General features: G+C 35.7%; 1 protein-coding gene across 2 annotated transcripts in view; it reads left to right on the top strand.

Moving 5' to 3' along the window:
* PTAR1 (protein prenyltransferase alpha subunit repeat containing 1) overlaps nucleotides 1–12,957 on the top strand; it is a 53,479-nt gene extending 40,522 nt beyond the window's left edge. Inside the window, exons 6-8 of one of the 2 annotated variants that reach the window (XR_012002315.1) lie at nucleotides 1,513–1,817; nucleotides 3,906–5,496; nucleotides 9,036–12,957. Coding sequence is in view for 1 of the 2 variants with exons in the window: in XM_072762352.1 (XP_072618453.1) it covers nucleotides 1,513–1,817; nucleotides 3,906–4,248 (648 nt within the window). In the remaining variant the exon portion in view is untranslated. Of the gene's footprint in view, nucleotides 1–1,512; nucleotides 1,818–3,905; nucleotides 8,793–9,035 lie in introns of those variants that run through there. The other variant, XM_072762352.1, reaches the window with a different exon arrangement.
* The last annotated feature ends 2,031 nt before the right edge of the window (nucleotides 12,958–14,988 follow it).

The following is a 14,988-nucleotide window of genomic DNA, read 5'->3' as shown; positions in this document are numbered from 1 at the left end:
AAAAAAGCTGAAAGATTGGCAGTTGGCCAAAATGTTAAGAGTAGTTCTCTCTGGCCTTTGGATAATGGGTCATTCTTTTTGCTTTTCGGTATTCTGTATTTTGGGAATTTTCTCAAATGATCATTTTATATTCTTTTCATAATCAAAATAACTGATTTTTTTTAATTTATAGGAAGGATGACATACAGACAGGAATGAGCATTTTCAGTAGTGTTTAATTTTAACCTGTTATCCTTCTGTGGATAGCCCTGCTTCTGTAGTTTTCTTGTACTTATTCACTTATTTCATTTTTTTACATGGAGTGTTAAAAAAGAATGATGGTATATAAGTTATATGTAGGTCATTGATTCTGTCAGTACATTATATAAGATCACTTTAAAAGTAATTGCAGTCTTTTTTAAAAAAATCATTGTTTGTATCTCTGTACCTTTTGATTCTAATAAAAAATGCCCTGAATTCCTGTTGAAGTTTCTTTTCTCATTTAGTATGCCTTTTAAATATATCAAAGGCTAAGAATACAATGAATTTTTCCTCCTAAAAAGTCTGAGGAAAATTTTTAAAGGAATTTTTTTTTTAAGATTTATTTATTTATTTATTTTTGATAGAGAGAGAGGCAGAGACACAGGAGGAGGGAGAAGTAAGCTCCATGCCGGGAGCCTGATGCGGGACTCAATCCCAAGATTCCAGGATCGTGCCCTGGGCCAAAGGCAGGCGCTAAACCGCTGAGCCACCCAGGGATCCCCAATTTTTAAAGGAATTAAATTGAGGTTGTTGAAAATCTATATATGTGCTAATACATATAGTATATGTATAATACAAAGACTTGATTCACTGCAGAATTTTGTCTCATCTACTTAAAAATCATTTATCATTGATGTTGAGTGTGAGATGAATCATGAAAAATCATGTGCTCTTGAAAATCCCTGTTATTCATGCATCTTTTTTGTACTAAATCCTTAGAATTAGGTAGTGAACAAAACTGTCATGGTCTCTGCCCTCATGGCACTTATAGTGAAGAACAAATAATTACAGTGAGTTGATTGTTTCACAAATAATAAGTTAGGTATTGTTTTTTAAATGTTAAAGTTTACATTAAAGTAACCTCTGAATTTAAATTTATATTTAATCTTCCACATCAGCATTCTTGTAAATAGACACCCTGATGTTCACCATTATTTTGAAATTTGGTTTTCTGTGTGTGTGCCAATCAGAATGTGATTGATCAAGGTTCAGGGAAAGAATGACAAATAAGTCCTTAAATTCTGTGGTATATATAAATATATATATAACCTCTTATTATTTTCAGGGAAAGGGGAAACTAGCCTTTACCGGGCTTCCACTAAGTAACAGCACTGTGTTGGACATTGTATACAAAATATTGGTAGGAACAGTGTTACCAGGAGAAAAAAAAAAAAAAGGAACAAATCAAAGAGAAATCCAAGGTATTAATGAATGGAGAAGGAAATTCTTTGGCAGTTCCTCTTCTCACTTACCCTTTTTTCTTCCTACAAGATTCTTCTTGATGAACTGTCTTCTACTAAACACTGGGCATCCATGCATGTTTCAGACCACAGCGGATTTCACTACCGCCAGTTTTTGTTAAAGTCTTTGATTAGCCAAACTGTGATAGATGGTTCTGTATTGGAGCAAGGCCCTTTGAGAAGTGACCCAGCTCTAGTTCACCCAAAAGATGAAGAAGAAGCAGCTTCAACAGAGGAAGCAAGGATAAATCTTCCCCATCTTCTAGAAGAAGAAGTTGAATTCAGCACTGATCTTATTGATTCCTACCCAGGACATGAAACCCTTTGGTGTCATAGGTAAGAGGAGGGAAAATCCATTTTCTGCATGGAACTCCATGATTTTATGAGAGTTGTAGAAGGTCTTACATCTTAACGACTGCCCGCTCAGGTAAATGTGGTAATCTGATTGTGGAGCTTTGCCAGAGTTCAGAGGAGTTTCTGTATCCTCCTCCTAATGATCTTCAATATGAGGTTGCTCACGCAGATCTTTGCCTAATACTTTGGTTGATGGTATTCAATTTGACTGTCCAGCAGAATAGCCTATGTTACTTCCAAACTGAAAACAAAAGTTTCTAGACTCCCTTGTTGGAGATTCTGATATTTATAGTATATCTGGGCTGGAGCACTGCCATCTGGTCTTTATAAAATAATGAAAAGGCTTAACAAGTAAATTTGATACAGAGTCGACCATTGATCAGACCATCGATTAGACCTTGAGAAAAGTTAAGCTTATTGATGGACTGCAAATTAACTTTCCTTAAGTATAAGCTCTTGACACTTTTTGTTTTTTTTAAAGTGTGCATTTGGGAGCAAGACAGAATTATTAGGAAAGAGTGAAAGAAATTAGCAACCTCATAACCTGAGTTCTGAGTACATTTCACAACAAAGTAAGTGTCCTGTTGGAATTAAGTCCAGGTATGGGAACCCCCTGATTGGTTCTTTTTTGAGGCTCCTCCATCTCTATAAATATGGATTCCACTTCAGATTTTAGGATTCTGTTTGTAAACAAAGGACTTGCCTGTGCCAAGCAGGAGCTAGACATTTTAAATGTTTATATATTTTTAAAGTTGTTGAGATTTGTCCACTTTTGCCAGTCTAGTCTTTGTTGTAGGCTGTTTGAGGAGCTATGTTCAGCTGCTATTCTGTGCTACATATACTTAGAAGATGAAGACTATCTCCCCTCTTTGGCACCTTCATAAAAAAATTTCTCTTTCTCGTAAAAATAAGACACTCTTATTCCACATTTTCTAGAGAGAAGATAGATCTTAACTTCCATGTTGTTTTAGTGTTACAGATTTTTGTTGCTATTCTGTATTTAGGTACATCAGTAGCAAGGCTGAGGAATTTTTAAAATTATATTTGTGTTTAAGAGAGACCTAGGTTAACAGAGTAGAAGCTTTGTATAAAGATTAATTGAAGTTTGGGTTGGGGTATGGGGAAAAGCAACAGTTGGGATGACCTATGTATTATATTATACAGGCCAGTTTTCTACTATTGAGTCATTGCCCTTCGTACCTTATCTGTCTTTTAAGTTTTATCCTCTATAAAATGAGTAAATTATATGAAAATGAACAGAATTATCTTTCAGGGGCTTAGAGTTGCTAATACGAATAATGAGAAAGAACAGCCTAAAATATATGTAGTTTACCAATTGTGTACAGTAGATGTGCACCCCACAGAGTCAAAATTTTTGGAAATTAGGCACCTCAATCTTCATTCTTAACAAGTAACTCTAGATGAGTCGAAGGACAGGAAAACTCTCCTTAGAGGAAGGACAAGAGCTATGTCTTTTAAATGCTTTGCTCAGAGCCCAGCACATTCCTACTGCATGTAGATATTTAATGAGACTCTAGTGAGGGTTTTTGGGGGAAAGTTCAGATAATACCTGTTCTTATTAAAGAAAATGCTCGATAGAGGCTATGGACTAAGCCTTTCATGGAACTGTTTAATTCCTTTGTTCCTGAGTCACTTCTGGTTTAGGGTATCAGTGAAGTTAATTTTGGTTCTGTTTTGGTTTTTTATAGCAGAAATTGGGCTAAGAACTATTTATAATTTTATATTGTAGCTACAAAAAAATAACAATTCTAAGTGATTGTCATCATCTCAGTTAATGGTATTAAAAAACCTTTGGAGTCATATGTAGTGTTCTTTCTCACAAACAGTCCAGTAACCTGAGCTCATAAGACTCTGATCTGAATATGTAGAGACTTCAGCATAATTGTTCCTCCTCCCCATTCCAGGTAACTCTGGTCACCAAGCAGGGGCAGCATCCTGAGTACTTTATGTTTTGAAATTGTCAACTTACTGTTGCTTTCCCTGAAAAGCTTGACTTCCTGATACCATTTTTCTTCTCTGTGTTCTCTTCTTCTCCTTCCTCTTTCACAGGCGGCACGTTTTCTACCTTCAGCACCACTTAAGTGGCAGGTTTCCTCATAGCGTGACCCAGCTATCACCTGCAGACGGCCCTGGGGGGACTCTGAGTGACTCACACCTCACTCCAACAGGCACACACGTGTCTCAGGCCATGGAGGTGGATGGGCTGAATGACTGTAGCAAGCAAGGCCATTCCCAGGAAACTAAACGTCTGAAGCGGACCCCAGCTCCAGACTCCTGCGGCCTGGAAATGGAGCACAGGTTCATCGATCAAGTATTGTCCACCTGCCGGAATGTAGAACAGGCCAGGTTTGCCAATGCATACAGGAAGTGGCTGGTTACGTTGAGTCAGTGAAAGAGGTGGATTAGTCCTGTGAGGTTCCCCTTTTTAGTGCAATATTGCTTTCCTTTCTTCCTTAGATAGTTGCATGAACTGTTTGCTATTATGTGGTCATCTTTAGGTTAAAAGTCCATAGTAAATCTTTCATTTTATTTATTTTGTTAAGAACTGGCATTCCTTTGAGGATAAAATAACTGTGTAGTTTCTTCCTGCTAAACAGTGAGTCTTATTTTTTTTTCTTATCCTTTATATTTCTATATGTGAAGCTTCTTACTCGGCTCGCCTAACTGGTTCACAAACATGTCTACCCATCTCTATGCAATTGCTGCATAGGCTAGTGGTTTTGTTTTTATTTTTTAATTTATGTTGTTGTTCAGCTTTAGAATAATACGAGCTCAAAATTACTCCATCTAATTATTTGAGAATCAAATGGCCAGATAGATGGATTTGTGAAAATATAAATCATTTCTCTTTTTTGACTCAAGTTATTGACCAGTATAACCAAAGTCAGAAATATTGGAATTTATATAAAAAACATGCTTCCAATGTGTAATCCATTTTAAAATGGTTATTTTAAAAGAAAAATGAATTTTAAGGGTTTATGCAATTACTGGGAAATTATTTTTGTTACTAGTTTTGATAGATTCTCTTTACCTCAAATTTGGTATAGGCCAAAAACACTCAAGTTAGCCCCTATAAAAATCATTTGTTTTTAAACCTGGAATGCCATTTTTAGTTATTACTATTTTTCTTTTAAATTCACCATGAAAAGTGGGGAAAATATGCATGAAGATATATCCATAAAAATCTTTCTTTTTAAAAATTTAAGTTCTTGATATATTTAAACTACAGAATTTTTATGAAGTGATTATTAAAAGTTTGCTGGCAAATGCCAGAGGAAAGAATAGCTTTTGAAGGTTAGTTCTTCACCCTTTATTTTAAGAAATAAAACAACTTAAAGACTTTGATATTAAGCTTATCAGGGATGAGGTACCAAAGTAGCCACCTCACAGCTGTATCTTATCTTTTCAATAATAAGGGCTGGGTTTTTCAGGTCTGTGAGGCGGGGTGGGAAGAGGGCCTGGTAATGTTTACTTTCTTAATATATTTTCCCCTTTGTAAGTGGCCTGTGTTTGTTCTTTCCTTTCCATGTACCTTTTCTTTATTTTCCCAATCTACCCCATATTTTTTGATACTTTCACTTTTGTATGTTTTTCTTTGTCTTTAGGATGTATATTAATGATATAATCTGTCCTCTTTCCTGTGAATTTCATACCCCATTAAACACACACACACATACACACACACACACAAAATGTTAATATGAACTGCCCCTCTAAAGGTTCCCCTAATGATGGAAACTGCCTATTGTTCTATGTGCGTGAAGAATGTAATAGTGGCCAAAGTAAGTGACTGCCAGACTTTTCTTGTTTTCCTTTTTACTTGCTGGGTCACCTGTAGGGTGAGGGGACAGACAGAGAAAGGCAGACCTCTCCTATCTTCTATTATGGAAACCTTGGGCTTGAGTTAGGCACACTGCCTTAAGCTTTGGGGTAGAATAAGTTCCTTTTGTGCACCATAATTTTAAGTAGTAAATTGTCAGGTGAGACTCAAGAACACCAGAAAAATTTTTCAGCCCCACTCTTGTAGACAGAAGTTGCTCTTCTCTCTTGGGGCAGAATTAACCTATAATTTTTTAGTTTTCTTAGAATTTAGGTAAGAAAACAATTGCCATTATGAACATAATACCATGGCCCTTTGTGTACAAAGCATATTTTGAATCAAATACCTCAAGGTCTACCTAGACCTCTATGGATAAAACCATTAGTTTGTGATTTTCAGCACCTGCAGGGGATGGTGGGGAGGACTACACACAGAGGACATGAGAGAATCAGCCCATTCCACTGAATACATGTTGCCAAATCCTGACCTCACTCAGTATTACCTTTTTTCCACACACCATTCTAAGTATCCCAAGTAATAGGGCTGCTTATGCTTTGATGTGAGAGTGTCAGGACAGGAATATAGACAATACCCTGTGAAACATCAGCTCAATTTGATAGTGCTCCACACTTTTTTATAGCCTCCACCTTTGATATTATCTGTCTTCATATGTTTTAAGGCCGTTAATCGCCCCTTTATGAAGCCATCAGTCCTATAAGATATCTTGGTCTCTTGTCTTCCTAATAGAGTTTTGAATAGGGAGTAAAAATACAAATATCTAAAGGATATTTACTGTTTGTGACTTTTGTGTGATACTTTATTTCTAAAATCTGCATTTTTCAAGTATTCATTAGCTATAGCGCCATACCATCTCTTTGACTGAGTTCATGCAGTGGAAAGGATGTGTCTGTTTTCAGGGACTTGTTAGTCTTTTTTTTTTTTTTTCTATAAATATGTCATTGTTGAAAAAATACGTTAGATTGACACACATTTCATCAAACTTTCATTGTAAGAATAGTAGGCCATCATCCCATCCTGTGGATCAAGAATACTACTGACAAACCAAAAGCAATAAGATCTGTAAATACCTCCACCAGTACCTTCCTCCCCCACTCCTTCTTTTTTTAAGTATACCTATTTTGGTAATACGGTGTTCCCACATTATACCGTGTGCCTTGCACATTGTGAGGACTCATTAAATATTTATCAGATTAATACATGATTAACTGAAGAAGGGAAAGATTGATCATGAGTAATGGACAGAATGAGTTATGATTGAGAAATTGATGGATTAGAGCAATGGATTGTGAATAAATGATGTATTCTAGCTTCATGATCCTTCAGGTGAAGTGAACTATTACATATAGAATAAGTTAATTTAGATTGTTTTTTTCTTCATTTAACTACCTTGTTTAAACTTAAGTCCCAGCCAAGAAATGCAGCTCTATAATTATGAATTAACTATACTTTAAATATATATTAAAAATTCATAGAACAAAGCTCGTTTGCATAAGAACACTACTTTCTGTTCGGTTATGATATTGGAGGACAGATCTTGCCAATAGAGCCAGATACACTTTGGGGCATTTGAAGAAGTTCTTGGATTTCAAAAACTTGTTGATCTGTATTTGTGACTGGATAGTCATGTTAAGCTTCTCCTTTTCTCCTCCCCAGCTTGAACTGTGGACCTTTTAGGTATTTCTTAAAACTATGTGAGTTTTTTTTTTTTTTTAAGGATTAGTTACTTATTAACATCCCCTTTTTCTTTTCTAGGTTTTTTTTTTTTTTTTTTTTTTTTCCTTTTCTTTTCTAGGTTTTAACATTTTCTTACCTCTTTGGAAACTCTGGGCCCAGGCTCTCAGACATATCCCCTAGTCCTGTGGTACAGTTTTAATTAAATGAAAGACTTCATTATTAACAGGATTAAATCTCTACAGGTTTTCACTAAAAACCATTTAAATCTTCAGATGAGGGTTTATGTGACACCAGATTTGAAAACAAAAGTTCCTGGACTTGATGTAGCAGCTTTTAGGAAAGCATACATGGTAGACTTTGTGTGATTTCAATATATTCAGGTCATGTCAATTCATGCTTATTATATAAAGAGAACTTTTAATATTGTTGAGAACAAATCAACAGTAATAATTTTCTGTAGCACAAGATGGTATCTGCCATGGGCTAAATATAATTTAGGAGTACAACTGCCTCTTGCTGTACAACAGTGTAATCTCTATCTTAGTCCCTCTTAATTACACAAGATACTAAAGATTTAGTTATAAAAGGAAGTAACATATATTCCCTTTTTTTTGGAGAAAGTTTTTGTAAGCTTACAGTTATTTTGTTACTAGAAAATTATATTTTAAAACTTTAAAATGTTTAAAATACTCTAGAAAATCTGAACAGCATTATTTACAACTTTTGTCTTCTGAGTAACTCTCAAATAGAACTGTGCAAACCCTGGTACTTGACTTGCTGCCATCTCCCCATGCCTAGACAATATTCTTAATATGCTCCTGTTTAACAGAGATGTACATTGAGGCACAGGAAAGTATAGACAAATTCAGTGGCATGAAGGCAGTGAGCAGGAAAAAAAATCAACCCTGAAAATTCTCCTTGTCACACAGTGTCTTTAAAAAAAAAAAAGCTAAACATACTGTGTTAATTTGAGTGCCTTTCTTCCTTCTAGAGGGAGCAAGATTATATTTAATGTTTAAGTAGAAAACAAAGGATGGAAGTTCTATCAAACAGTTGATTGTAACTCATTGTATTGACAGTTGCTAGGCCTGGTCCCATGGAGTTTGTATGCTTTCATGAGATACTGATATGAGTAGGTAGGATGCTTTGGTTTGTATTTCTTAGTTAGCATTGTTAAGCACCCTATCAAGAAGAATTCGTTCTTTCCCTGTGGCAACTAACTTTTTTGGGTGTCGGAGGCATTATATTTAGAAGAGAACGTGTGCATAATTAGAAATCAATGTGAAGCCTGGGCAGCCCAAGGTCAAGGGAAACAGTGCGCTGTGCCCTACAAGAAAGGCCATATGATTGTTCCAAATGAATCCTTTGCCTCACTTGAAGGACTTAAAGAATTCCCTCCCAAATTCCATGTTGAAGGAAAAGAAGTAAATACGGAGATGAAATTTAAAATGTGGCATTTTATATATATGAGTATGGAGAAGGGAGGGACCTAAGGTCCTTATTTCAAGAAAGCAAATAACTTGTCATTGTAATTTCATAAAACTATAAGCTAAAGATTCCAAAGTGCTTTCCAGAGGACTATTGAATAGTATATTCCTAAATGGCAGCAATATGTCATAGTTCATAGTGGAGACAGAAAACCCTTATGTCAGTTGTAGATCTAGGGGGTATGTATGTGTGTGTGTGTGTGTGTGTGTGTGTGTTGGTGTGTTGCAGGGGATGCCTCTGGCTCTCACCTTGGGACATCATATTCTGGTTAGGCCATGTTAACACTGTAAAACCAAACTCTTCACTAAAAAACAAATAAAGAGCAGTAGCTTAGTCTGCAGATGAAACTTTATGCTTCCAAGAATATTAGCTCTCTAGAGGTTGTGCTTTTTTGGACAATACTCTGGTCCACAAAGCTAACCCTGGCATTTCTTTTATTAATCTGTTATTCCTCAGGGTGTAGAAGATTTAGTGAATTTAGGACAAAATTTTATATGCAGTGGCAAAAAAAGAAAAGGCAAAAATATGCTAAATATATTGCTAGCTCTTAAAATTTTAGTATAGACAGTATTTTTGATAAACCGCTACCAGTGCAGTAGCTCATAGATGCCCTGTGACTGCCTCATCGCTCATCTCGCTGCTTCAGTCCCCATAGCCCTATTATGAATGTTCTCTTATACAGGTCTTCTGTGGAAACAATTTCTGGAATATATTGTTTCCCACGTTTGGCAGAGGTGGCATTTTAGCTGACATCAGTCTGTTTGTGGAAATCCTGTTCAGAAAATGATTACTATTGGTGCTCAGACTGACAGCTATTTCGCTTCTTAAAACTTCAGTTCCCCTGAAAGAGACCCTGTATGTGTTCAGCACACTGCATAATGCCTTGTACCTCGTAGGGATCCCACAGGTCAGAATTGTTCAAGGCTAGGGAGTTAAAACTAGCTTACCACTATCTCATCACCATTGCCCACATTCTTAGCTTCAGGAGAAACACGGTATTGTGCTTAAGATATACAATTCGATTCAAATATGCCAGGCAAGAGATACAACTGCACACCTCAAGTGAAATTCAGATACTCTTAAGACGTGTGTGTGCATATTCACATATCTATATGTATATACATCTAAATGAGATTTGGAACTTGAATTTATATAGTGATTTTAGAGAATTTTACTTAAAGGGTTTTTATTTTCGTATATGCTTAAAGTGCTCCTATTTCAAGACCGTTTTCTTTATTAAATCAGCCCCCTCGAGCAAAGTTGGAAACCTAATGCTAGTGCCATTTGCCCAAATTAACCAGATATTTGTGTAAACTATTTACTTTGTCTTTGGATGCTTATGAACCATGACATTCTGACTTTTCTTCCATACCTTTAGGGAATCAGCCTTAATTTCCTGTATGGCTATCGCTTTCCTCAAAGTACTATGCAGCATACTTCAAATGTTTATCTTTATAAAGTGATTAGTAATAAATCTGAGGTGTTTTCATGTCCTAGGGATGAATAATTCCACACACTCAGATACTGACTCACACAGCATTCTATTAGAAGTGCTCATATAGTACCCTCCCTCACCAGTGTCATCTTGCATTTGAAGCAGGTATTTTTTCCTTATCAGTTAAAGAATGAGTGTAGACTGGGTACAGTCCTAGTAGGTGCTCAATAAATATTTAGCTGATTATTGATCTGACATCAAACTAACAGTTGTCTTTTCACAGAGGAGTCTATTTTTAGAGTAATATATGTTTGAAACTGAAAAATTCTATCATTTGAATGACGAGGCTCATTTAGGCTGGAGTTTAGTAACATGCAATAACAATACTATTTGTGTAGAACATTCTCTGAAGATAGGAGATGGGAAAAATTTAAGCAGTATCTTTTTGTGCAAGGCACATTAATAAAGTGAGTAAGTAAATGTCTTAATAGGCTGCTGGACTCGAGAGAGAACTGCTGTAGACTTCTGTGATCAGTTTCTGTGTTGGTAAACCTAGTATCACCTGTCTTAGGTTCTGTTCAGTTCTCCCCAACTCTCGATTGCTTTCCAGTGTCTTAAAAGTAGTTGTGGTAAAATGTGAAGTTATATTAAATAACCTATACTTGTTTTCTCAGAACATCTTTAATATGAGAGAGAAATTTCTATGAATGATAACAGTAGTTTCAGAATCTGTTAATTTGTGGCTTTTAGATCATTTTTGACAGGGCTTGCCCAATGTGAACAGATTTAAATAGTTTAAAAACAAACATTCCAACCTGAGCTGTGAGGAACAGAGTGTCGAGTACCCGTGTAACTGGGCATGGCCTCCTGGCGAGGTTCTTGATCCCTGACTGTGATACTGATTTCTGACTGTGAAGACCACCGTCAGTATTCTAGTTTGACGTGTGTTGTTCCTTGAAGATGATGAAATGAGTGCTAGATTAACTTGTATTTGAGATGGACAGGATAAAAAATGATGTGGTATAAATATGCCAGATATTTATACACACTACTACAAAAACTAAAAAAAGGAGGAGGGAAGAAAATGATAAAAGGTCAGTGTTTTGGTTTGTTTTTTTATAGCCTCTAAAAAAATTTCTTTTTAGATCCAAGTCCCTTGGACACTAAGCAGTTGCTTACTTTATTTAACACTGTGGGACTTTAAGGGTTAGTTTCTCAGATACCATCAATAGTCTGCTATTGGAATTGACCATGTGTGTGAACTTTACATTGCTTGAAGATTTTCCAGAAGTGGAGTATTTAAGTTGCAGTTGTAGTTGTTTAAGATTTCTCGTAGGTTGTGGTTAAATGGACAAGTTACATATATGATCTGTGGTGCAAGGTCAGATCCTGGGCATTAAAGATAAGTTTGGCTAACTTGTTTTACTGAAGATACTAGTTGTCTTCCCTCTGTACTGCTGTTTTTCTTAAACTCGTTTCTTTCCGTGTAACAGTCTGCATTGAAAGTTCTTTTAGCTCTCACAATGTACTAATTCACATTTTTTAAGGATTAAATATTTTATGAATTCTTTTTACATTTAAAATGTATACCTTGGAGAGGGATAAAAATAAATTTTGCGGTAAAGTCTGTGCAGAGGGTGCTATGGTGTCCTGGGAGTGAGTTCTCCAGAGCGCTTAAAGTATGATGCTAAATTTGAAGGCTAATATAATGACTATAGATTATTTGTATTAGCACTGTCCAATAGAAACAAATGGGAGCCATATAGGTAATTCTTAATTTTCTAGCAGGCGCATTAAAAAAGAAACCAGTGACATTATTTTAATTAACTCAATATATTAAAAATATCGTTTTAGTATGTAATCAATATACATAATTATGGAGATATTTTGCCTTTTTTTTTTTTTTTTTTTTGCCCTGATGGTAGGTTTTTAAAATTCACTGTGTATTTTGCACTCACAGTGCATATCAGTTCTGGTGAGCTAGAAGTGCTCAAATAGCCATGTGGCTAAGGGCTGCTATATTGGACAGTGCAGGTTCATAGGTTACAGAGTAGGACTTTATTTTAAATTGGGAGATGGTGTGGTCAGGTAGGCATGAAATTATGGTACTTTAAAAATTACTTTGTATACTTAGAAAAGTATCTAATAGAATTATCCACATTGTCTTCATTTTAAATTTGCTGTAGAACTAGCTCAATCTGTTCCAACTTGCCAAGCATTATTAAGGAGGAAGAAATTCCATGCCATGTAAAATACCATGATATGCTCATTATAACAACACATAATTAACACATTTTTCAATGTGTTCACTAAATTCTGTCCTGTTTCTTCAAAGTAATAGCTTAAATTGCATGTTAATTGTATATCTGTACTTGTTTTGTTTTTATATTATTATTATAATAATGTCTATTAACAAACAGCCCTAGGATTCTAATATTCCTGTGCATCTGTCTTCCAGTACTTACTGGTACACTTATTAAGTTGTTGTAAGTGGCAGAAAAGTAGAATGAACCATTGGTTTTTTCCATTAGATTGTTTTTATCATGTGATCATGTACCAAGCCAGCTATAAATTATTATATTTCTGTAGACTATGGAAAATAGTGTTTATGTCTTATCTTTACTAAATGTTTGCAATTTCTAAGTAAACTTTTCATCTCCTAAGACAGGTGTAAGATGTGGTTTTATTTTTGTTTGTTTTGGTGTTTGAACCACAGCTCCAGTCGGCCAGGAGGTCCTGTTTAATTGCTATGATGGTGGTAGTGGGGTGAATGTGTGAGCTGTTGTCTCACTGAAACCAACTGATTTGATTACTTACAGTTGTAGAAAGAATTAAAAATGTCATTTGTGTCCAGGACATTTAAAAAATGTCAAAAACAAAGAAATTGTCACACTTGTCTTTAGAGTTTATTAACAATGACTAATTGACTTAATGAAAGTCATTATAACAGGGGCACCTTGGTGGCTCAGTTGGTAAAGCAGTCTGCCTTCTGCTCAGGTGATCCCCAGGTCCTGCATTGAGCCCCAAAGTCTGGCTCCCTGCTCATTGAGATGCCTTTTTCCTCTCTCTATTCTCAAATAAATAAAATATTTTTTTAAAAAAGTCATTATAACTAGATTTGCTTTTTCTCATGGATTTTAAATGAAGGCATACAGCAGGGAATTACTTGATAATTTCAGTGTTATATCCATGTTTTCTTAGCCTTGAGCCTCACCTCACTTCAGATGTTTTAAGCTGGATACAGCATTCACAGTTATTTAAATTGTTTTAATACATAAGTATACTCTAATACATAAGTATGTTTTAATACATAAGTATGTATTTAAATTGTTTTAATACAAAAGTATTCGATGAAGTGGACACTTTCTTAGATTTCAAATACTCAAAAGGCTATTTTGTGAGAAAGGCCTTTATTACTTTGTCCCATGACTCTTCAGGATTGTACTTTAAATAACACAGTATTATCTGTGCCTATTTTTGGTAGCAAACAGGATATAGAATTTATTTGCATCATGCAAAAGTACCACAAACAGTATTTAAAATCACAGGATTAGGAATCCCTGGGTGGCTCAGTGGTTTAGCACCTGCCTTCGCTCCAGGACATGATCCTGGAGACCCAGGATTGAGTCCCACATTGGGCTCCCTGCATGGAGCCTGCTTCTCCCTCTGCCTGTGTCTCTGCCTCTCTCTCTCTCTCTCTCTTTGTGACTTTGATGAATAAATAAATAAAATCTTTTAAAAAAATAAAATCACAGGATTGTTCTTGCTTTGACATGCTAGGGAAGGGAACTAGCTTACTAAAGACAGCCTTGATTTGAGTTAGCAGGTTATAGAAGAAGTCTGACAACAATTAATATTAGCAAAGTGCTTCCCTGGGAAATCGCTTTGCTTAATAGGGTGCTTCTTGAAATGAAAGATCAGCAGTAATAACAGAGGCAGGATGATACACTAGCTAATTAAAATTTTTAAATACAATAAAACTTTGATCATTTGTATATATTTAGCAGTACATTTTCCTCATGTTGCAAGCTCAAATTTTGCTTTTGGTGTTTTTTGTGGGGGTTTGTGTGTGTGTGTGTGTGTGTGTGTGTGTGTGTTGTTTCTTGGGTGGTTTTTTTTTTGAGAAGCAGCAACAATTTGGTTTTTGTTATTGTTTTAAAAAGTACCAGGGTTCCTGTCTTTCCCACTCTACTCCAAAGTGGCTAGACTGAGCATCAACTTTATTTAAAATAACAAGTTACAGTATGCCCTTTTCTTTCTTTCTTTCTTTCTTCTTTCTTTCTTCTTTTTTAATATTTTATTTATTTATTCATGAGAGATACACAGAGAAAGAAGCAGAGACACAGGCAGAGGGAGAAGCAGGCTCCATGCAGGGAGTCAATCGAGTCGTGGGACTCGATCCTGGGTCTCCAGGATCACAGCCTGGGCTGCAGGCGGCACTAAACCGCTGTGCTACCAGGGCTGCCCAGTATGCCCTTTTCTTATGAGAAGTGCAGTATCATTATGTGTCCTGTTAAGGAGAAGTTGAAAATAGAAGCAATAATTACTGTAGTATCTTCTCTTTCACAGAAAGATTCTTAGAGTAATCCTGGCTGCCAGAAGAATTCCCTTACCACTCTTCATAATTAGATGAACAACAGACAGATAATACACTTTTTGTGTATTATTTAGTGTATCTGAATTTATACTTTTAG

Source organism: Vulpes vulpes, chromosome 1, assembly GCF_048418805.1.
Source record: "Vulpes vulpes isolate BD-2025 chromosome 1, VulVul3, whole genome shotgun sequence".
In the NCBI taxonomy this organism is placed as follows: domain Eukaryota; kingdom Metazoa; phylum Chordata; class Mammalia; order Carnivora; family Canidae; genus Vulpes; species Vulpes vulpes.
Note: the sequence above shows the minus strand (reverse complement) of the source record. Positions and strands in the feature narration are given on the sequence as shown.